This window comes from Cervus elaphus, chromosome 14 (assembly GCF_910594005.1).
Source record: "Cervus elaphus chromosome 14, mCerEla1.1, whole genome shotgun sequence".
Classification (NCBI taxonomy): Eukaryota; Metazoa; Chordata; class Mammalia; order Artiodactyla; family Cervidae; genus Cervus; species Cervus elaphus.
The window spans coordinates 64,114,958-64,139,682 of NC_057828.1; the positions used below are offsets into that span (position 1 = coordinate 64,114,958).

At 46.3% G+C, this 24,725-nt stretch overlaps 1 protein-coding gene across 3 annotated transcripts in view; it reads left to right on the top strand.

Moving 5' to 3' along the window:
• CACNA1E (calcium voltage-gated channel subunit alpha1 E) overlaps window positions 1-24,725 on the top strand; it is a 412,948-nt gene that overhangs the window by 103,779 nt on the left and 284,444 nt on the right. For all 3 annotated transcript variants that reach the window (XM_043923905.1, XM_043923907.1, XM_043923906.1), the window contains exons 3-4: window positions 8,953-9,058; window positions 9,907-10,046. In XM_043923905.1, coding sequence (XP_043779840.1) covers window positions 8,953-9,058; window positions 9,907-10,046 — 246 coding nt within the window. The remainder of the gene's footprint in view (window positions 1-8,952; window positions 9,059-9,906; window positions 10,047-24,725) is intronic.

Here is a 24,725-nt window from a genome sequence, read left to right on the forward strand (position 1 = left end):
CTGGGGATCTTTTGTTTTGAGTAACTGAGTCCATTGACCTCCCTAAGAGAGCAGTGGGCCGTATGGGCAAACAGAAAGCCTTTTGGGGGGTTCTCTGCCTCTTTGCTATATTCTCAGCATTGCTTCCTTTGTCTTTCATTCATTAGAATTTCAGTCTTTAGGAGTAGGTGTAATGGCATTTCCATCTTCTTGACAGAGAAAGAGGGAAAGAGGTGTGTTCAGGACTGCCTGTCAGATGGTGAATTTGAACAGAGGCAGCTGTTGTCATGGTGATGGTAGGTTGCATCCCACCACTATGGAAACCAAAGTTAAAAAACTGATGTTAAGGCTGGAAGTCACATGACACATTTTTGTTTTGTTTTGTTTTAAAAAAAGAGAAAGGGGTTTGGTTTTTCAATCTGATTTTTTTTTTTTTTAAGGAGAGTTGGGTGGTGAGAAAAATTCCAATACGGGAAGCGATGAGATAATGAAATGGGACAACGCGAAGTATGCAGAGCCTTCCACCTCATTTTCCTGCTTGTTAGCAGTGTGTTTCTGCTGTAATGGGGATGGGAAAGAGAGGACAGATCCAGAATGCATTTCCAGAATTGCAGTCAGAGTTGTGTACTGATTCTTCCATCACAGGAACTAACACTGGGGTTTAGCCCTCTTGCCCTTCAGTGGCTATGTGTCAGCCACCCCATCGATCACTTTGGGACGGAGACTGGAAACCTAAAAATGAGGACTGAGAAAAGAGAGGAGGGTGGAGTTGAGGGCGTGACTTGCCCCAGATATGAGAGTGGTTCATACATTGATAAATTCAGATGCTTAGCATTGTCTTTCAGGAAATTGAAAAATTTATCAGTAACCCCTCAGAACCCCAAAGAATGCATGTCTCTCTTTATTTCCTTTCCTGAATGAGACTTCTTTGGATGCTGTGTCCTGCTGGGTCAGCCACATAAGCAGGTTCAAAGAAGTCCAGGAGGAGCCCATCCGGGAGCATGTTAGCCTCTGGGCCGAGGCTCCCTTGGACCATGACTTACCTCCGAACCTGGCCTTTGACCTCTGAACCTGACCTCTAACCTCTGAACCTAGGTCGGGCAGAGCTGCGAAGGCTTGCTGAGAGTGTTAGAAAGCCCTCTTGGCTCACCATCTTTTTATCTCATAGTCACTCCTACTTTATCCCATGATCTGGAGAGAAGGTGAAACATCTTTCCAGGAAGGAGAGCTGGCCCCAGGCCTACTAGGGCTGGTTTGGATTTTCTTTTCAGTCTGGGAGGCATTGAAGAACTGTACATACAGCGTGTGTGGAAAGTCTGGGAGACAGCTATTCCTGTGAGAATACTGGCCTCTCAGGAGGGGCGCAGACAGAGTCTGTGGAGACGATGTAGTGGCCCTGTCCATGTCTGGTTTAGGCATGAGGTCCCGTCTCTGCCCTACTCCTGGTCCCTGCAGGGCAGATGTATCGTTCTCCATGGCCCAGGCAGGGGATATGATCTCACCAGCATTATCTCACTGCATTTCCATCAGGGTCTGTAGGAGCCAGAGCCGGACCTCTATGATGGTTCAACCCCTCCCGTTCTTAGCCCTGGCCTTGGGTGTGATGAATGTCCCCTCTAATCACTGGGAAAGATTGCATCAGAGCCATCAGCTTCATAAATCCTCCTCTGGGGATTGCTGTTTGGATGTGCTTTCCGTATTCCCAGGAGGTTCTGAGCCAAATGTCTTTGCTCTCTTCCCAGAGACCCATTACCATAATTTTCTTTTCAATCCTTTATTGCTGTGGGTCTCTTCAATGTCAGCCCCTGGCTGCAGCCAGCCAGCCCACTCCCGGAGGCTCTGACCACTCACAGATGCTTCCCCCAAAGCTTCAAGCCACAGCTGATCCTTAAAGATGGATTTAGTAGGAGAATGAAAATGACTGTGCATGTGTGTAGCACCTTACAGTTTTCAAAGGTTTCTTTTAAAAAATATTTATTTTATATTGGAGTATAGTTGATGTACAATGTTGTGTTCATTTCAGGTGTTTAGTAAAGTGATTCAGTTATGCATATACATGTAGCTGTTCTTTTTCAGATTCTTTTCCATTATAGGTCATTACAGAGTACTGAGCAGAGTTTGCTATGCTATGTATATACAGTAGGCCCTTGTCGATCATCTATTTATACAAAGTAGTGTGTGCATATTCACGTGTCATCTTAGACTTTGATCCTTATGTTGTCCTTGTTTGGCTCTGGAGGAATGGGTGATGGTGGTTTTCCCTGATTTGAGTACCATGCTGGGGTGACTTTTGCATGGAGAACAATGGCTCTGGTTTCCATTGCCAAGCTATGTGTTCTCCATTGCATTCCAGGTCATGAGGGAGGTTCTGATTCTTCTCATATTGAAAAGGCAGCCTGAAGGTCTTGGATAGCTAGATTTCACTATGATTCATTTTTAAACTATCCCTTTGGTGTTGAAGAAATCACAGACTTGGCAGCACCCCCTGCTCCAAGACTGTCTTTGAGTCAACATTCCACTTGTTAGAATATGGCTATGCAGCTGAGGGAGGAGTGGAAGATCGTGCACAATGATGCCCAGGCCGCCTTCTGACTTGCTTCCATCTCTTAGAATTGGGCATCCCCAAATAGGAGTCGGGGATGGACAGGAGGAAAGGAGACAGACTTGCCCTTAGGGAGCGTGCTCTGGTCCTGGGATGAGGGATGAAGATGGGTCCTGAGGCCTGCTATCCTGAGACTGTGCTATTCCGGACTCCCCCAGGAGTTTACAGGAATGGCTTAGGCACCCACAGGCTGCCCCCCACAAAAGCACATTCTCTACCAGCCCTGGGGTTGGAATGAGAACACAGCATTCCATCTGCCTGCCTGTCCCTGGTGGGCCCTCGGCCCCTCTGAGCTCATTCAGTCTCTCGGAGTTCCAGCCTCACAGCTCTGAGATGATGCTGCTGAGAGCAGAAGGGACCTAGGACCAGCATCCAGGTGGTGTAGAGATGCTTATCTCTGGGGGCACCCAGGTTTGCTGTGTGGGCCCCAAGTCCTGCTCAGTCCTGTACCTGCACATCAGTCCCTGAGGGGCATTGATGGGGAAGCCCTGCTGGGTGGGTAGAGGGAAGAAGCTCCCAGGCCGGGCCCCCACGGCTCTGTGGACAGGCAGAGCCAGCGCCACCGTGGTAGCCAGCGGCTCGCCAGGAGGGCCGCCCTCCCTGTCCCCTGCCCTGGCTCTCTGGGCTTCAGGACAGGAGATGAACAAATAGAAGGTGTGCGGGCCAAGCCGTGCTGCTTGAATTAGCTGTGTTGCTAAGGAAACAAGTCAACCATTCGAAGGAAGGAGCATTGGGTAACGGAGATAAATCAATAAGGAAACCTATTTTTATCATTTCCCTAATGATTGTCTTGAAGCTGTGAGACGGGGAAGGGAGAGTTGGAGTGACACGGGTCCTCATTAATGGGCTCAGAGGGAGAAAGGAGTGAAGGGGTGTTCGGGGAGCTTGCCAAGAAAGTTTATAAAATGAGGCCCCTAGCAAGCAGATAGCGAGACAGATGCAGAGGAGACAGCTTTGCAGGTTTCAAAGAACTTCCATGGCCATTTCCTCATTTGGTCCAGTCTCTTTGTTCTCCTGCATTTGATCCTCAGAAATCTTGAGCTAATAATTTCTATGACCCTCAGGTTGGTATGGGTTTTTATGTTGGTTTTTTTACTTGTTTGTTTCAGAATAAATCTAGCTTTAATTGATTTCACAACTGTATATGAATACATGCTCATTATAACACAATGCATTAAGGAGCAAAGAAGAAATCCTACTACCCCAACAAAACTCATTATCCTTCTAACAAGACAGATTTTTTTCCTTTGCTCTTAGAAAATCTTTTTTTTTTTCATTAAAGGGATCTTCTATGCATGCTGGTTTTTTTTTTTTTTTTGAAGAGCCAATATGTGTACATCACTTGGCCAACAAAGGTCCATATAGTCAAAGCTATGGTTTTTCCAGTAGTCATGTACAGATGTGAGAGTTGGACTGTAAAGAAGGCTGAGCACTGAAGAATTGATGCTTTCACACTGAGGTGCTAGAGAAAACTCTTGAAAGTCCCTTTGACAGCAAAGAGATCAAACCAGTCAACCTGAAAGGAAATCAACCCTGAATACTCATTGGAAAGACTGATGCTGAATCTCCAATACTTTGGCCACCTGATGTGAAGAGCCGACTCATTGAAAAATACCCTGATGCTGGGGAAGATTGAAGGCAAGAGGAGAAGGGAATGACAGAGAATAAGGTGGTTAGATGGCATCATTGACTCAAGGGACAAGAGTTTGAGCAAACTCTGGGAGATGGTAAAGGACAGGGAAGCCTGGTGTGCTGCAGTCCGTGGGATCACAAGGAGTCAGACATGACTTAGTGACTGAACAACAAATATGTGTACATAGCATACAACATACCACATTCAAATGGGTGTACTATATAGAGAACGTATGGGTAGCTCTTGTAAGGACAACTTTGGCTCCGGTTTTCCTATGCTGTTCACTTGTCAGTTGACTGATTAATTTATTAATTAGTTAAAATCCAGTTACAGGGTGCCCACTGCATGCTGGACACTGGGGTGCAGAAATGCCTGAGTTAGGCAGAGCCCTTGCCTGCAGGCTCCCTCACTGCCCCGTCAGCCCCATTTGATCAAGATCTCTGGCCACCAGCAGTCTGGACACCAGGAAGAGCAAGTGTTCTGCAATCTGCATTTGGTGTCAGGCCCAGACTGTAATGGACTCACTGAGTTCCTGGGCAGGAGGCATCAGGGTCCTGGACGGACCTCTGTTCTGTTTCACGATGGGCGTTGCTCTTTGAGGCCTGGGCAACATGGAGTTGCCTTTGACCTTTCTGAGCACATCTTTGTCTAGCCTGTGAGGTGCATCCTTGTGCCCTGTGGGCCCTTCCTTGCAGCCCAGGCTCTTCCCCTGGGAGATACATCAGAGCCCTTGCTAAGGCCTGAAATTCTGTTTCAGGAAGACCGGGAGCAGTGCCCCTGAGTTAGCTCCTGGAGGTGGGGGTCCAAGCCAGCGAGAGTGACTATAGCCTGGTCATTATCATGGCTCCTCAGCGGAGCTGCTGCTCACAGTCAGGGACGCCTCCCTTTCATTTAGCCTGTGCTTGACACTGAGTGAGCTTCTCCTCTGTGTCTGGAGCTCTGCTGAGACGTGAACAAACTCTGCCCCTGCTTTCCAGGTAGAGTTTCTTTGGGGAGATCAATGTGATGATGAAATTGCACCCTGCAGAGAACCGGGGGGCACAGGGAGAAGACTTTACAGGCCAGGTGATATTTCACCTTGATCTTGATATATGACCAAGAGAAGAGGAGAAAGGCCATTGCAGGAGGAAGGAAAGCACTGAGATGTAAGGGCCCATTCTTTGTACTTTGTTCAGAAAGAGAGGCAGACGGGAGGTTGAAGGGAAGAGCTTCAAGGGGGAGTGGCTGGGGCCTGGGTAGGATTGGCTGATCTCTCCTGTTCTCCTCTCCTAAGATTTCCCTGGCCCCCTTCTTTCTTTTACCTAGTCCACAGATAAACTGAATTCCCATAGTTTCACCTTTACTTTTGCACCATAATTTCACCCCAGATTCTTCAGTGCTCCAAACATGAATTCATCCTGAGGTCAAGGTGCTCTACAAGGCCTAAAGGAACATCCCTCTCAAGGATGTGTGTACTTGACATTTTCAAAATTTTAAGCCAAAGGATCACTGCTCTGAGTGGACCCTTAGACATCAGACTACAGGCAGAGGGTTTGGGTCGGGAGGATGTGGAAAGAGTGTCTTCTTGGAACCTGTGAATTACCAAACTCTCACTTTTAGATTCTAGCCTCCTAGGCCTTGGGTGGTGCTATTTATTGAGCCCTTATGAATTCTCAGCCATCCAGATACCTGGCCAGTCACAGGACATCTGGCTTGTCAGCCTCTCTCCTGCTGTGAGCGTCCTGTATGGTGATGGCCACACCTTGCTGAGGAGGCTAGCCCTGTGTCTACAAGGCTGATCTGTCTGCACCTGGACATTCTGGGATAGGTGAGCTAACTGGTCCTAGCAGGGAGCTCTGTGCTTAGGTCCTCTGGCTGGGAGGATGCAGGTGTGAAGTGAGTGTGAGGGTGGGTGGCAGAGGGGCTACGACAGCCCGCGTGGGCATTGCAGGGTGGAAAGCCTTGGAGATGCACAGATGCCAGGAGCGGCCTTGCCTGGAGGTCAGCAACTAAGAGCTCCTTTACTTTCAAGTCTGTGGTTATCTCTCTAGTGTGTTCAGGAGAAGAAGCCTGAACCCCCAGTAGACTGATGAGAACTCAAGACTTATGTGCAGCTTGAATGAGAATGTGTGCGTCTTTGGTCCTACTTCCCAGGTCACGTGCTGGGCTCCTTGTACCTGCTGAGCTTGCATGGTCCTTCCAGCCATGGTGAAGGGCTGGTCGAGCCCAAGACTTTCTGAACATTCTTGTTAGAAACGAGGACACAGCATAAGGTGAAAGGCGCATTAGTTTCGCTCCTTCCAGAGCCACTGTGCTCATATCCCTGACCCTTGGGGATTGGCAGTGAGCTCTGCCCTTTGTATTAGGGCTCCCCAGACGTGTTCCTAGGAACAGCATCCCCAAGAGAGATGCTCTGACAGAAGGGTTCTGTGATGAAGAAGTTTGGGAGTGCCGTGCACTGCTGCCAGCCCCGTTTGCGGGGAGGGGGGCAGTTTGTGGACAGTAGTACTAAAGGCCCCAAGAATCCTGCTGGAGGAAACCTGCTCACCTTGACCGAACCCAGACTTTCCCACATGCATTTGATTGCAAGTTCCCAGCACTAATATTCCGTGGCCTGCATTTTAGAAACATGCCCAAGTGTCCTCCACTTCTGTTGCTGTTTGTGGCTTGTTGTCATGTTCTTGGTTCTCTATCTTACACACATTCGCTGAGGGTGTTCTCAGGAAAGGGCATGGATTCCCAGACCAATTCTGCCCTGTTCCCATCTCCATTTTACCATTCGGATCTGGGAGATTATCAGCACCTGAACCAAGCCCAGGACAGGCTATAGCCTATTCAGAGGGCTTATGGGACACTGAGTCCTGGTCGTTTTGGACTTGTTCAGAGCTCTGAGTTAAAGCCTGTGATGGGAAGGAGGAGAACTCCCTGCTGTGATCAGTGGTCCCTGGTGCGCCTGGATGAGTTGTGTGGGGGGATTTGTCACAAGAAAGGAGGCACGTTAAGTGAGATGAGCATCTCTGATGTGTGTTTGCTAGAGTGTTTGGCTCTCAGGGGCCTAGCTTGGTACCCAGAAAGACTGAAGCAGGAGGAATGGCGAGATGGCTATGGGGCTTTCTCTTTCTATGCAGTGCAGTGAGGCTCTCCTCTGACTGAGCGGGTTTCAGTGAGCGCGGCAGGGTGTGGAGGCAGGAGGCTGGCTCTGAGGTTCTCCAAGCCCCATCCTGTTTTCAGATCTGGCTGTTTGACCCTGCAGGACAGCAGAGGTCGGCAGAACTGTCCTGAGGGTATGAGTCCTGGGCGAATGTTGGGTGTGTGGGAAGGGAAGACGGCCAGCTGCTGGGGCTGTGACTGAGGGGCGGATGGGGGCAGGGAGGAGGTGCTGCTAAGTGAAAATGAAAAGTTCCAGAGGCTTGGATGCAAGCCAACCATCTCACCCCCTGCAACCTACCATTCTAGCATCAGGACCAGAGCAACTGGTGGGCGAGTTGCATCCTGCATGGGCCCCCCTCCCCTCTGTCTGTCAGGGACGTGCAAGTGCCCTTTGACCATTGATGTTCACAGCCACATAATAACCTGGTGGGGATGGCGAGGCATCAGGGGACGTGTTTATGGTTTGTCCTCCTCCTGTGCCACCTAGGGAGGGTTCTGGGCCCTACATCCTGCACAGCCAGCCTGAATGGTGGCCGGCGTCAGGGGGACAAGGTCCCTTCCCCTCCCTCCACTTCACCGCACTTACTACCTGCCGCTCCCCCCTGGATTCCAGACACTGCCAGATCACAGGTTGCTCAGCAAGACCAGCGGCAGCAGTTCATTCCTGTTTGTCACAACAGTGATTATAGAATGAAATCCCAGTGCAGAATGACTCTGGAGCTGGTGATTCCCTCTCCTTTTTTCTAGAAGTTCCCCACTCCCGCCTTCCCCTGGTTTTACAGCACAACCTTTCTGCGGGAGCCAGGATGCTGGCACTGGAATCACAGTCCTATTTTTCAAAAAGTCACAGGGAGCCCACTCACCTCTCTTCAGAAAAATGCAACAGAAAACAAAGCCTGAATTCATTATCCACTCATTTGTAGTTTGATTCCTAGAGGCCCTGACTTCGGTGCCCTGGATGTAGGCTCATGATATGCATCTCTGCTTCCTTTAGATGTAGAAGCTTAGGAGAAAATAAGATGGGACAAAACTAGTTTCTCTCGGACCTGTTAAATATTATCCTGAACTGGATATTAAAAGGGAGCTCATGGAGAGAATGGCTTCTTTTCTAAGAGCCCTTCTTCTATTCAGTTGAGCAGAGCTTCTAGAGAAGGCACTTCAGGTATGATTCCCAGAGACAGCCATGGACAGCCGCAGCTGGATCCTTGCTGGATCAGTGGTTTGAAGACAGAAGAACATGGAGCCTGCAACAGCATCATTGTTTTTTCTTCTCTTTGTCCCACTTCCTTTTTCGGTCCTGGTTAATTCCCGGATATGTCACTGAATTCACTAAGAAGCTGGCATGTCTGCCATATGCCTAATACATTATTTACTGACTGAATTCTTCCTTTCCTTGAAAAGATGCTTTGTGTTCAGAGTCTGATCAGAAACGGTTCTAGTTCCATGTGCAAAGGACCAGCCACTGTTCTGCCTGCCTGTCTGCTCCTGTTAATCATGCTGACTGCACAGACACGATGTGGGTTGATAAAGTTTGTGTGTGGATGTACACAGCTCTCTTGGAGGCTGTCCTCTCTTTGGTGATTCTGTTTCTTAACTCCTCCTTTCCCACGCCGTTTGAGTACATGATCTTGGCCACCATCATTGCCAATTGCATCGTCTTGGCCCTGGAGCAACATCTTCCTGAGGACGACAAGACCCCAATGTCCCGCAGACTGGTAGGTGCCTCCCTCCTCATCTTTCTTTCCCCCTGTTCCTCTTCTTCCCTGATTTCCCCCTCCTTTGCTTCATCACCTGGCCCCCTTCTCTCTTTTCCTACTCTACACTTCTGTGAGTTTGTTCTCTGCTGAGCAACAGGTTGGTGACAAGTCCCACTGGGGTTCATAAAGAGGACTGACCTTTTAAATTCCTGCTCCCAGGATGTTCTGTGTCTCCAGGGCATGGCAGCCAGGCAAGAAGAAAGGAGAGGCCCAGGGTCTGCTTCCGTCTATCTTCTTCCTGGGGGACTTTGAGAATGAGAGGAAAAAGGGAGAGTAAAGGAGAGAGGGTGAAGGATGCTCAAAGCCTCTGTGCCTTCATGGTTCTGAACTTCCTAAATGTTTGTCCATATTCTCTGTATAGAAATTATCCGCGTGTCTAAAGTACTGCCCCTAAAGAGAACAAACAAAATGCTTAAAATCCAAACAAATGGGTAAGTGGCCCCAGTCTGATTACCCATGGATGAGAAAGGACTCTTAAGCTTCCAGCATTAAGTGATGACCAGCAGTGGGAATGCCAGCCCCCTCAAGGCAAAGCTAGCACCATCAGTGTTCGCCTTCGGAAGACGGCTGGTCCTGGGTGTGAGCCCCACATCCACCCACTTCTGCAGCTGGCTTTCCTTGCTCCTGTGTACTCTGTGCGTCCTGTAGCACCCTCACTTCCCACCTGTACACGGGGCTGGCTCAGCACAGGCATCCCGGTGTCCTATAGGAGAGAGGAAAAGTCAGAGCAGAGGGGTAGCTAGGCAGGGAGTGCCTTGGTTGAAGCAGTCCTCCTCTTACCAGCACCTCTGTTCTTCATCCTGCAGGAGAAGACAGAACCCTATTTCATTGGGATCTTTTGCTTCGAAGCTGGGATCAAAATCGTGGCCCTGGGGTTCATCTTCCATAAGGGCTCGTACCTCCGCAATGGTTGGAATGTCATGGACTTCATCGTGGTCCTCAGTGGGTGAGTCCTCTTCCCGTTTCTTCTTTGTACGTGGAGGCGCCTGTGGGGTTGTGAAGTGGCTGGTGCAAGGAGCCTGGGAGTGGGGGAGACAATTCTATGGAGGAGAGGAGGAGGAAGACGTTCAAGGATAAGATTCCCATGGTACTGAGCCGTGGCTGAGCCAGCTGCAGGCGTGCGGGTGTTCTGGAGATGCACATGGCATTAGACAGAGGCTGTGGACCCACGGTCTGGCTGCTGCTGCTTCTGGTTTCCCATTCCATGCTCGGCTAGCACTGAACACACGTTTCCAAATGAGTTTTTTCACCAAGGCAAGTGGCCTGCCTTGGCATGAGGGACAACCCCATAATGGGCCAAAGGATGCTATCAGGTGCAGTTTTCTTTAGGAGGTTGGGAAAGACTCTTCTAAGTATACTCTCTGAAATGATAGTTCGGACTCGTGTCTTGACAACAGAGGATTTTTTTTTTAATAATTTGCAGATTTATTTATTTATAGATTTATGCGTATTTATAATATGAGAAGCTGTAAAACTGAATCATGTGAAAATGTTCGATAACACATCCCTTTGGAAATTGACACAGTAACACTACATCGTGTCACAGGTGGTGTATGTGAGGGCAGTACTTTTATTTAAATATTTGCTAATTCTGCTTTTGAAAATGAATATAGTGCACCTCTACTGGGGCCAGTCCAGTGCTGTTGTCAGCATGTGCGATGGGCCTTGGGACTGGTGATGGTGTGAGCATGCCGCCTCAGGCTTTTGTGGCTTCTCGTGTGTCTCTGTATCAGGCTGCTCTTGGTATCTGCAGGCGAGGGGGCAGTCTGTGGGTCCTCTGTGGGGGTGGCAGCAAAGGGTGTAGCATGGAAAGTTGTTTACCCGCTGCCCAGAAGTTGAAACCTGTGAGGACAAGTGAAGAGCTGGGTGGAAAAGTGAGGAGCGGGGAGAGATGAGCTACCATTACTATTGACCAAAGGTGGAGGGGAGCAAAGAAGACCTTTTTCTTTTTTCTTTTTCAGAGGAGTTGGGGCAGGTAAAATCTGACAAGAGTGAGAGTTTAGAAACACTTTCATCTTTTCATTGTCTTGTGCAACAGACATAATTGTCATACGTTTTAACCTTCATGTCAACTATGATTAAGTGAAAGGGGAAAAGTTGAAGGTGTAATAGACTGCTGCTGCTAAGTCACTTCAGTCGTGTCCGACTCTGTGCGACCCTATAGACGGCAGCCCACCAGACTCCGCTGTCCTTGGGATTCTCTAGGCAAGAACACTGGAGTGGGTTGCCATTTCCTTCTCCAATGCATGAAAGTGAAAAGTGAAAGTGAAGTCTCTCAGTCATGTCTAACTCTTCGCGGCCCCATGGACTGCAGCCTACCAGGCTCCTCTGTCCATGGGGTTCTCCAGGCAAGAGTACTGGAGTGGGGTGCCATTGCCTTCTCTGGTAATGGACTAGAATGTATAAATAGAAACTAGTGAGCATTGAACCCCTTAGTATAGGGAACAGATAAGTAGTAGAGATGACTCTTTATGTTTGAAAACATCTGTTGTCTTACAAAAGGATCTTCTGAAGGTTATTTTTCTAAAAGAAAATGCTGCTACTGCATTTAAAGTGTGATTTAGTGTGTAAAGATACAGCTTCTGCATAGTGTTTCAGAAGTACATGGTATAGACTGTAGTACACCTGGGTGATGTCTTGTGGGTTTTATCCCCACTTAATTAAACTGTGACTGACAAATGAAATTTGTCTATATTTAAGGTATACAATGTGATGATTTGATACATTATAAAATAATTACTGCAATCAAACTGATTAACATATCCATCACCTCACATAGTTACTCTTTTATTTTTGGTGGTTAGAACACTTGAAAACTACACTTTAAGCAAATTTCAGGTATGTTGTACTTTATTATTTATGATAATATAGTAATAATATAATAATATATGCATTATTATTTACCATGGGGAATACTAGGTCTCCAGAATGTATATACATCTGTAGCTGAAAGTTTTTACCCTTTGATCAATAACTTCCCCTTTCCCCTACCCCTAGTCCCTCATAACCACCATTCCTTCCACTGTTACAATGACTTCCACTTCTAAAAAATTAGTATAATTAATATAACTGAGATCGTGCAGCATTTGTCTTTATTTTTCATAGTGTCTTTTAGGTTCATCCATGTTGTTGCAAATAGCAAGATTTCCTTTTTAAAGACTGAATAATATTCTTATGTGTGTGTGCGTGCACGTATATCTGTATCACAGTTTCTTTATCCATTCATTCACTGATGGAAATTTATGTTGTGTCCATATCTGGCTATTGTGAATAAACTGCAATGCACATGGAACTGTAGACATCACTTTGAAGATAATGATTTCATTTTCTTTGGACATGAAATGTCCATTTCATTTTCTTTGGACACAATAACCAGAAATGAAATTACTGGATTATATGGTAACTCTATTTTTAACTCTTCTGAGGAATTTCCATGCTATTTTCTACAGTAACTGTGCCAATTTACATTTCCACCAACAATGCATGAGAGTTCTTTTTTCTCCACATCTTCACCAACAATTGTTGTCTTTTGACTTTTTGCTAATATTAATAGCTTGGGAATATTTTAAATGTCCCTAAAAGAATATATACTATATAAACAGTCCCCAACTTATGATGGTTTACCTTACAATTTTTTTTAGTTTCCGATGATGCAAAAGCAATACTGTTCCAGTAGCAATTGAACTTTGAATTTTGATGTTTTCCATAGGCAGTATGGTACTGTCTTGTGATGCTGGGCAGTGGCAGATACAGCTCCCAGTCAGCCCTGAGATCATGAGGGTTATCATTGTGTTTTTTACTTTCAGTATAGCATTCAATAAATTACACGAGATATTCAACACTTAATTAAAAAATTAGCTTTGTGTTGTGTGAGTTTACCTAACTGTATTCTAATGGAAGTGTTCTAAGAACATGTAAGGTAACTAGGCTCAGCTATGCTGTTATCAGGTTCAGTCAGTCAGTCAGTTCAGTCACTCAGTTGTGTCCGACTCTTTTTGACCTCACGGACTGCAGCACACCAGGCCTCCCTGTCCATCACCAACTCCTGGAGCTTGTTCAAACTCATGTCCATTGAGTCAGTGATGCCATCCAACAATCTCATTCTCTGTCATCCCCTTCTCCTCCTGCCTTCAATCTTTCTCAGCATCAGGGTCTTCTCCAGAGAGTCAGTTCTTCACGTCAGGTGGCCAAAGTATTGGAGGTTCAACTTCAGCATCAGTCCTTCCAATGAATATTCAGGACTGATTTCCTTTGGGATTGACTTGTTTGATCTCCTTGGAGTCCAAGGGACTCTCAAGAGTCTTCTTCAACACCACAATTCAAAAGCATCAATTCTTTGGTTCTCAGCTTTTTTTATAGTCCAACTCTCACATCCATACATGACTACTGGAAAAACCATAGCTTTGACTAAATGGACCTTTGTTGGCAAAGTAATGTCTCTGCTTTATAATATGCTATCTAGGTTGGTCATAGCTTTTCTTCCAAGGAACAAGCATCTTTTAATTTCATGCTGCAGTCACCATCTGCAGTGATTTTGGAGCTCTGGAAAATAAAGTCTGTCACTGTCTCCACTGTTCATTAGGTTAGGTGTATTAAATGTGTTTTCAGCTTATTGTTGTTTTCAGCTTATGGTGGGTTTATTGGGGTGTAACCTCATCGTAAGTCATGGAAGATCTATACAGTAAAAGGCCTTAAATGAGTCTGAATCATTTTAGAAATATGATCTGTTTAAAAGAAGACTACTGTAATGTGTGGGTTAAATGTTAAAATTATGTGAATTCTTAGTCTCACTAAGTCTTATATGTGTCAGAGGCCATTTGAAATTTCCTGTCTAGTCCATTTGTTTTCGTTTCAAACTATTCTATGTTCAATAAGGAAAATTTGGAAAATACTGAAAAAAAGAAAAAAAGTCACTAAGAAAAATTCCTGATTATTTTGTGGTGTTTCCTTCCGGCCTTTTTAATGCTTAGCAAGCTCTCTTTTCAATGCTTGTAATTTTGCTGCGTTTTCTCAGTATATTATGGGCATAGTACATGTTACTCCATATTTTGGTAAAAGGCAGTAAAGACTGCTCAGCAGTTTATGAAGTAGATGTACTCAGCTTATGTGTCCGTTTTTGCAATTATCTGAGACCTAGGTTGCTTTCTGGGTTTGGCTGTTATGAATAATTATTAAAGATGCTCCAGTGTACATCTTTCGGGTGTCACATTTTAAGAGGCGTTGTGACAGGTTGAAGTTCTTCTAGAGGAGAATCTGCCTTACTGGGGTGGGGCCTAAGATGTGTGGGGGAAGATGGAGGAACTGGCATTGAAGGACAAGAGAGGCTGGTGGGAGCCACAAACTTGGCCTTCAAATGAGCGTTGGCACGTGATTGAAGGGGCAGATTTGTAGAGGTCAACAGAATCCTTCATCAGTGTAACCAGCAAGGCCCTCTGTGTCCCCTTGTGTGGGGTGCACACGAGTGGGCATGGGTGCTGAGCCCTTGGCCAAGCCACTTGTCCTCTCTGCTTTCTCTCCCACCAGCCCTGGTATCTGCCATTCTTAGCAGCTCCTCAAACTTTGCTGAAAGGCCACTGCCATCCGTCTGAACCAATAGGACTTTGCCCCTGTTCTTCCTGAACCTACTGTTTCTTTCTTTCCAGGGAAGGGGCATGGCACTCTTGAGATCCAAGCTCAGAGTTGTGATTCTATCCCATGGGAATGGATAATCAAAATTTGTCTTCCGTTTGGACAGTGTTTTCATCTGCCATGTCACATTGCTTCTAAAATGCATTTTTCTCCTGCTGGTGGTGCATGTCTAAAATATGCAGCCTGCATCTTACAATAATGGCATGATATAATTTAATTGACAGCATTCATCTCTCTTGGTGGTGAGTAAAACCACAGGGCACCTACAACTCTTGGGGTCTTAGCTATAGTGAATATGTTGTCATACAAGCCCAGGGAAGCAGGTAGATCAGATTTGAGATCGGAGTCATCCAGTAGTCAGAGGGGGTAAGTGCTCAGCCCAAGACCGCCGGCAGCTTGACAGCAGATCCAGAGTTGGGACATGTCCTTTGACCCAGGGCTGGTGTGCCGCCCCTGCTGGTGCAGCCCCCTCTCCAGGCTTCCTGACGCCCATCCCATGAGCAGCCCATGCTGGCCACTCTGACTTCTCATCTCAGCTCCAGGTATCCCCTCCATCTGCCTGCTGCGCAGAGGGGGAGGGACACCGCTGGAGCGAGACATCGCCTCGGGCTGAGGCTGTCCAGCTTCTCAGCCCTCAGAGTGTGCGGGGAGGTAGGGAAGGAGCTGAGGTGCCAGACCGCTGACTCAACCAAGGACCTGCCATTGATGTCCTTTGTTCAGAGACAGGGGCTTGGGGGCCTGGGCCACTGCCTTCTGCCTGAACGCCAGACCTGCTAACCTTCAGAATTCTTAGGTCTGTAAGCTGAGGCAGTTCATGGTTCAGAGTTAATTTATGTACATTATTCATAGAACCCTCATAATCCCCCAAATGGGATCTTGTTATCCCCATTTTATAGATGAAGCAACCAAGGTTCAGAGAGGGTATGTGATATACTGCAGGTGCTAGAGCCGGACTTGAGCCCACATTTTCTGGCTCCAAGTTCCTTCTTCAACAGTCATTTCCCCGCGCTGTCAGTGACCTCACCACCTCACAGGCTCCGCAGCTCTCTGCTTGTGTGTTTCTTCGGTCCCCTTGAAGCCATGTGGGGTGGGCTCAGGGAGCAGTATAATCAGGTGGGTGTCCCGGAGCCAGAGCTGAAGCTTTACATGTGACTTGAAGAGGACTAGAGCCCCGTGTGTCCATCCTAAGACGTCCGTCCATGGGCTTGGAATACATCCAGCTCCCTGCTCTGTGGTTAAGAAGGCACGTTACTTAACTCTCATGGTTTCATGTGTAAAAACTGAGCTAGAAGTTCCACCTTGTTTCATAAATTGGCTTGTTCATCCATCCATCCATTTATTCAACAAACTGTATGTTGTTGAACACTCAAATTCTGGAACTGAGAAACACCAAGGTTAATGTATTCTCTTTTCTTCTAAAAGACAGTGTATTTGCCATTCTTTTAACAAATTATGGTGGCTCAGATGGTAAAGAATCTGCCTGTAATGCAGGAGACCCGGCTTTAATCCCTGGGTCAGGGAGATTTCTTGGAAAAGGGAATGGCTATCCCCTCTAGTATTCTTGCCTAGGGAATTCCATGGACAGAGGAGCCTGGTGGGCTTATAGTCCATGATGTCACAAAGAGTTGGACATGACTGAGTGAGTAATACTTTTACTTCGCTTTCATTTTCTTAACAAATTATTTCCTTACATAACTTGGGATCTCTCTTATATTAGTAACAATTCAAGAGATGCTATTTCTAAATATTTGTTAGGCCACCTGGATAATTCTAAATTATTTGAAGTCATTATTACATATTAGCCTTAAAAACAGGTCACCAAAAAAAAAAAAAAAAAAAACAGGTCACAGCCCGTAGAATAGATGGGTAATGATAGGGGAGGATTAGAACTCAGAGGCACTCCTAATCCATGGGTAGGAATAGGAAAGTGAGGGCCAGGATTGTGTCTTTGAACCCTGTTCATGTCTGTGCATGATTAGAGTAGGTACTTAATAAATGCTAGTAGAATGGAATCACTTGGTCCATGCCAGATTCTCTTGTCACCGATTGGATGTGAAGGAGGGTGCTGGGGGCACCCTGAAACTGTCAGTCAGAGAGGGTCACCTATTCCAAGTCCTTTCCTTGGTCTGTCCAAGCCAAGCCTTACCTGCAGCTCTCGCAGGTAGCTATGACCCAGCCCAGCTGCTCGAGTCCAGATCACTCCGTTAGAGAAATGGGAGCTGGGAACTGAGTCTCTAGGTGAGTAAGAGATATTGGACTTCCTGTTGTTTGGCCTGTTTACTGGACTCTCACGCTTAGCTTTTGGGATTGCTTCCTGAGTGATGAGTGCAAGGGATGGGGTCAGAGCTGAATACTGATGACCCAACTTCCTAGAGGTGCTATGGGCAGGTGGAGGGATATGGAGAGAAGGGCACTATTGCCTCACACCGCATTTTTCATGTAATGAAAGCTGTTATCTATTGAGCCGTATTGCAAAAATGACATTTATATCTATATCTTTATTGCTCAGAACATACTTTACAATCAGTTTTGCTAGCTTTTCTGTGGGAGATGACCTCTATTGGCTAGTCTGTTAGCTGCAAATATGTGAGTACTAACTCTGAAGAGTGGGCAGGTGTATCTGAGCCTCCTTCCTCCACCAAGACCATCATTCCAGGGCCCAGGTGACCACCTGTCCCCACCCCTCTGTCTTCCTTCAAGTCCTTCAGGAGATATTGCTGAGGACCCATGATGTGCCAGGCACTGTGCTGCATGTGGGTGGTGCAGGGCTGAGTGTCCCCAGCAGGGGGCCAGGTGTCATGAAAACCCAGAGGAAGGGCACCAGTCTAGCTCTGGGAACTGGGGAAGACTTCCTGGAGGAAGTAACATTGAAATTGGGATGTGAGGGCAGGCCGATAGGACTTAGACAAGGAAAAGTGGAAGTGCTTTTCTGGGTAAGAGAATTTTCATACAAATCCTTGAAGTTGAGAGAGAGCACACAGGATGCTTCCGGGGATTTGGCCAGGGGAATACTGAGCAATGCTCCCAGAGAGGGCAGCAGGGGCCAGTTGGGGCCACGTGGGAGGAGCTCCTAGTGGAGCCAGAGGCAGAGGGACCCACCGAAGGCTTTGAGCAGGGTCTGGTTTGAGCAGTGATTGGTTCTAACCCTGTGCTCGATGCCGTGCAGGTCTTTTTCATCCTGAAATTCACTTTGAGTAAAGAGTATGGAAAAGAGAGAGGGGAACCATTGCCATACCCTGAGCTGCAGTTTGGGAGGAACGATGAAGGGTAAAGGGAACAGGGAGGAGAAGAGCCTGAGGGACGCCGCAGAAGGGCTGGGAGCTGCCATTGGAGGTCCCTAGCTTCTCACCATGGCACAAGCAGAGTGGTTCAGCCTGGAGCCTGTTGGTAGGAGGACGCTATCTGGAGCTAAATATACATCGATAGGTATTTTTAGAGGGTTTCTGTAAGGAGGCCGCCCTAATACACGCATTCCCGAGCAGTTAAAGATCGAGGAAAGCACAGTTTTCCTTCCCCAGCACCGTCTCCCCAGTGCTGAGAATCTGGGGGAGGTGTTGATAACGCAGTCCCGGGGCCCCCAGCCCAATTTAAATCTCTGTGGTACTAGAATGATAGCACTTGGGATTTATATAGCATCTCCGTGCCAGTGAGCCTGGCGAGCTTTTACAGACCTGTCTTGTACTCGTTCTCTCCACTCTAAGTGGGTGAAGCAAGTTGGGGGTGGGGAGCAGGGAAGGGCTGGGTACAGGGAGGAGTCATTGGAGCTTGTTGTTTCAGAGATGGGGAAACTGAGGCCAAGTGAGGCAATGTGGGGGGTAGGAGCTGCTCAAAGGAACTGAGGCAGTAGAAGGAGACGAGATCTCGGGTGCCTTCATCCTGATGTTGGGGTGCTCCGCTAGCCCTAAGCTAGACCGCTTCTCAAGTTCTCTCTCCTAGTGGAGTTGGGCTGCTCGTCTGAAAGCCCTCCACCTCCTCACCAGCTCCTCTCTCGTTTCTAGCTCCACTTTGGGGGAACACAGCTGCTGCTTGCAGCTTCTCCTTTTCTCAGAACATTAGTTTTCTGTTTTAATTGCATTTCCCTCCAGATGGGTTCATGATGGAAAAGATAGTTAGGATGTAGAATTTGGATTCAGGGAGGAGGTGGGCATAAGGCAAAACATGGAGCTCTTGGAGGTCTCTTCTTTGCTCTTTGATGATGATAAACTTTCTTTTGGGGAGACTTCAGATGAGAGTCCCAGTTAGTAGTTGATAAGCAGTTGAGCTGCAGTTGCTCCTTGGGTGGGAGATCATTTCTTATTACATAGACCCTTGATCCCTTTTCTCTATTGAGACTCATCATTGATTCATTCTACAGATATTTATTGCGTGATAAGAGTAGGTATTTACTATGTAAGTACATACTTACTATGTTCTGGTGTATGACGTTGCCGTTGGGCTGGTTTCTCTTTCCTGAAGCGTTGCTTCTTGTCACCTCCACAGATTGACAGAAGCTCAAAATGGAGAGAACTCGTGGGGTCCTGAATTGGTCTCGGTGTCAACAAGGAGGAAGGAAAGCCAGGGGGAGTGGAGGAAGCTCAGAATGCCCAGGTGGTTTGGTTTGGGAGCATTTTTCTGGCTTTACATTCATTCAGGGTAACAGAGGGAAAGACGTGATAACCAGGTACTCTCTAAGCTAGACCACCACCTGGGTCTGGAGCTCCCATTTGAAGGCAGTTAAATGCATGCAGTCTTAGGCAGGTGCGTGAGTGTGTGTGAAAGAGGGCAGCAGGGGTGAAAAGTCTGAGGCAGGACTGCAATGCAGAGGTGGCCATGGCATTAATGTTCATTCTCCAGATTTACAGGAGAGACTTAGCCACCGAATTTTAGACCTGGGGGAATGATAAATCTGTCCAGCTTTCCGTGTTTATTATTTTTAACAGGAGAGAAAACTGAGACCCACGTAGCTAAGCCACATGTCCATAGTCCTAGAGCTGGAATGTGCTGAGCTGAGTTGGGTCCTAGTTGGTCAACTATGGATTCAGGGCTCAGTTGAAGCTATACTCCACTCTCTCTCGTGGTGAGAATCTGCTACTTCCGGATTATATTCAGGCCACTGGGGTGTTAAGAAATAAATCAGATTTTTAAAAATTACTTGACTGGAATATACGTGCAACTTATATAGAAACATAATTTAATATAGTGGACTAAATGATTCAGGGTTTTGGGTCCTGGTCCTCACCCTAATATACATTTCCTCTTTGATCCTTCAGTATGATACTAGGTGATACCTAAACCATCTCAGCTTTCCTTTATGAAATCTCATTTATGAAATAAATGCCTTCCACCGCCTACCTCACCAGGTCTTACAACAAGAAAATACAGTAATGACGATGCTGCTGCTGGTGATGTGGATTCACGTTTTACTTATAGCTTGCATGTCTTATCTCAAAACCCTCATATACTATCTCAGCATTTGCATACATCATTTTATGTATAGAAACACAAAGCAAGGCAGATATCATCTCCATTTTACAGATGAGGAAACCAAAACTCAAAGAGATTAAGTCACGAGCTCAAGGCCAAACACTCCCTAAGGAGAGGGGCCGGGATTTTCATTGTATGACATTATCAGTCATTCTAAACCCCGTGCAGTGTCTCCTGTACAACACAGCTGTCTCAGCCAGAGTGTTTTGAGAGACAGTGAAGCAAAATATGAAATCGGTGAGCAAAGATACTTTCCCCCTAGGTCAGTGATGTTATGAAGATAAATGTTAAAATACACCTAAAGCACCTTGAGCGCCTTTTAAAAAAGATATTTAAAATTGAAAATATTCCAAATACTAGGCCTCATTCAGAATCGTCATTTATCTCAATTAAATTAACAATCTCACAGACAAGTTTCACTGCAACCTATTGCAGATTCCATGACTATGGCTGATTTGAAATTTCCCGTTAGTTGTCATTTTGCTTGAAGACAGAAGTTTCCTCCAAATTGAATGTGAGGTATATCTTATTTCTTCTTAGAAGTATCTAATTTTATCTGAACTAGTCAAATCCTCCTGTGGTTGTTATCAACAACAATAAAGAAATTCCAAGTAAAAGTGGAAACAAAGGCCTTCATTTTTAACCTCATCAACACTGTTTTCCAGATTCTTCTTTAAAAAAAAAATATTCTCTTTCTTTGTCTTCTGGCCCCCGGCATCAAACAAACATACAGAAGTCAGAGGGCTCGGGCGTTAGAAAGGAGGGCTGAGGAGAGTGCCCTTGCCCTCGGGAGGAATGTCCAGTCAGGAGGACCACTCCAGTTCTCTCTCTGAGGAGAACTGACAGGAAAGGCTGAATTCTGATGTCCTCCCCCTTGCCTTTCATTTCCTCCCGTCTCGGCTGCCACTCTTCTGTCAGGAGCCTGGGCCTTGGTGACAGAATGGTTAGGAGAGGGGCTCAAGGTCGTGGCTTTTCTCCCTGGCCTCAAGCTCTGGGACAGTGACTGGAAGGCAGAGTGACAGGTGTGACTGTTTCACACTTCAGATGGCATTTGTGGTGAAGTCTCACAGTTTACATCCCTGTGAGGATTCTGTACATCTCTCCTCTTCCCCCACCAACCCTCTAGGGCCTGACTGGTCTTGGAGGAGTTAGTCTTAGTTCAGAACCACAGGAGTGGCCATGGGAAGTTGAAGCTGAAATAGAACTGATTTGGGGTATCTTTGCTGTGCAGTCTTAATCAAAACTCTGGGTGATGGGCGGGAAAACCAGAAGGATTTATCTCCTGGGCCTCCCACTCAGGGTTACCCTTGCCCCCATGTCTGAAACGTTGAGTTATGGGGAAAGACATATGAGGAGGAAGGGCCAGGAGAAGACCAGGGGGAGGGAAGGATAGAAGCAGCCAGTGTTCGTCTTGGGCCTGTTATGTTCCAGACATCATGCTGCCTAAGAGGGACGCAGTCCTGGGTGGAGGTCTAGTTTCTGTTGTCTTGGAGCTAATTGTCTAGCAGAGGAGGCAGATACCAAATTAAACTTTAAAGGTGTATCAGGGTTGCAAAGGAGACGTGTTACAGTGCTAGGAGGATTTTACACTGGGACTCTAACCTAATCTGAGGGGAAGAAGGTCAAGAAGTTGATGTCGAAACCCAGAGATGGAATAACCTTTCACTAGGAGAAGAGAGAAGAGGGAAGGGAAGGATGAGGAGGGTTTAGGTGGAGGTTGGGGCAAGTGTGAAGGGCTGGAGGTGGGAGAGCGCAGAAGGCCAGCGAGCCCAGCGTGTAGTGACTGAGGTGATGGTAACCTGAGGGGAGCTGGAGAAAGGGAGGGACCACATCATTCAGGGTCTGCTTGGCACCACCAGGGATGTTCAGTGGGAGGCCGTTGGCTGATTTAAAGCAGGGAAGTTGACATATTTGCAGAAAATGAATGGGGATGGGTGATGTTCGCTGAGAAAATAGAACTTCCCTGAATGATTCCAAGTCTGCTCAGTATTAGGATAGAATTAATGTCTTCAAAGAGTCCCTCCCTCTCCCTTGCCTCCTCCATCCAACAGTGGCCCTCAACTATAATTTTGTTTAACCTATTGGAACTGTACCAAAACCCAGTCTGTAGACCTTATAATCTAACCCGTCTTGTGCTAAAGATCTGTTAACCCTGCCCAGAGTAGAGACATAGTCCTGCCTTCTGGGTTCACACTCTGAGTGTCTCCTACTGATTCAAATAATGGGTAAGAATTGATGAGTGTGTGGGCTTTTATTTTTGATGTTCAGCAGAGAAATTATTTTAAAAATGCTTTTCTGAGAACATTGCTATATGATTATTAGGATTTTTATTTTTCTGATAGAACAATAGTCAAAAGATCAAGCCAACCCACATGCTTGTTGATGAGATGTTTCTCTTCCTCCTGCTCTCTAAGCCTGTGACACATCACGATGCCGAATCTGGATCTGAGTTGAACTCTGGTTAATAGCCACCATAAATATACCATTTTGTGATCTAGGGGCCCCTTCTGGGGGGAGCTTAAAATGCTCTGTAATTCATCCTCTTCCCACTTCTCACGTGGGGAAAGGAAACAGAGGCCTCTCCCCTCCCAGTTCCCTTTCTGAGTAAGTGTGTTCTCTCTTCTGGAGACAGGTCACCCAGATGGAGGCTTCTCAGCTGGGCTCTGATGTCGAGGTGGGAGGTGTTCACTGCTTACCCCGGGCTTCCCCACTGAGTACTTAAATTCACATCCTCTCTTCACATGAGTGCAGCCAGCTCTTTAATGTCCTGGCTTCCTCCTCCTTGCTCTTGCTTTGTTCTCCTCTTACTCTCCCTAACCTTTCTCTGTTTTCATTTTTCACCATGGTTCAAAATAAAAGACTAGGTGAGTTGGGGGCAGGTGCCATGGAGAGTGATGCATTTGTATATGTGCTTGTGTATGTGATGCTAGTTCTGGCAGACAGCCTCTTAGAGCTCTGTCTACAGAATGACTTTGACATTCAGCCCCTCTTCTCCAGCAAACAGATCCACGTATGAGGTGGGTTCTCCCTACTGGGAATCTGATAGCTCATAGTTTGACCAGCTTCTACTGCAGACAGAGGAGGACTTCCGTGATTACTTTAACTCCCCTGAGTTGTGACTGATCTGAAAACAAACTGAAGTTGAGCACTAGGAAGTCACCCAGGAATTAAAATTTTAGGACCACAGATAGAAAGTAAAAGCACGTATATACTTTAAGAATACACCAATGGATTTTAGTCAGTTGTAGGGAGGTGGATGAACCTACAGCCTGTTGTACAGAGTGAAGTAAGTCAGAAAGAGAAAAGCAAATATGGTATATAACACATACCTATGGAATTTAGAAAAATAGTACTGGTGAACCTGTGTACAAGGAAGAAGTGGAGATGCAGACATAGAGAACGGGCTTGTGGACACAGCAGGGGAAGGAGAGGGTGGGACAAACTGAGAAAGTCGCATTGACATATATATATACTTCCGTGTATGAAACAGAAAACTAGCGGGAATTTGTTGTAAAACACAGGGAGCCCAGCCTGGCACTCATGACCCCCTAGAGAGATGGGATGGGAAGGGGTGTGTGTGTGTGTGTGTGTGTGTGTGTGTGTATTTAAAATTATGACTGATTTGCATTGTTGTGCAGCAGAAACCAACACAACATTGCAAAACAATTATCTTCCAACTTAAAAAAGATGGGTGAACTCTGTAGTATATAAATGATACTTCAATAAATCTGTTTTTAAATAAAGGAAAAAAGAATATGCCTTAAGAGACCCCTGGAATTACTGCAGTGGACATGCAGATCCATGGCTGCACCCAGCATTGGCTGTTTCCTGAATAGTGTTTCTCACAAATATGTACCACAGTATCATTTTTCTAAAATGTGTGTGGGTGCCATTGTAATTGATCAGATATAAATACACTTAGACTAAATAGCGGTGTTGTTTTTCTCTTTTAGCTAGTATAGCATAGTGGTTAACAGTTTGGGCTCTGTAGATAAGCAGACTGGAGTTCCTGTTTCTGATCTACTGTTTACTAGCTCTGTGGTTGTGGGCAAGTGATCCAGCTTCTTTGAGCCTAGGTGTCTTCATCTCTATGAAAAAGAGGGGAGGTAGTGATGGATAATACCTAACAGAGTTGCTATGGAGCTATATTAATGAAATAACTCCTCTGGGAGGGTGAAGTGAATCTTGGATTTTTGACATTAAAAAAGGAACCTTGCACTTGAAAGGGGTAAGAACGGCTGATTCAGTGTGACCCATTATTACAGACGAAGGGGCTGAGGCCCAGAGAGGGCTTTGAGAACTTGAACTCTAGTGTAGTCCTGGTACTCTTGTCTCTGGGTGGAGGGTCACTTGCCTGCAGCTAACACCCGACTTTGGTCAGGAGGTGAGTTAGACATGGAAGTTAGATCATTGTCTAACCATTGTTAGACCATCGTTAATGTTGAAACCTTTTTTTTTTTTTTAAAAGTCTAAAATACCTTAGTTACTTGCAGTCATGAACAGAATGGTTTGGTTGGAGTAGAATATATATGTG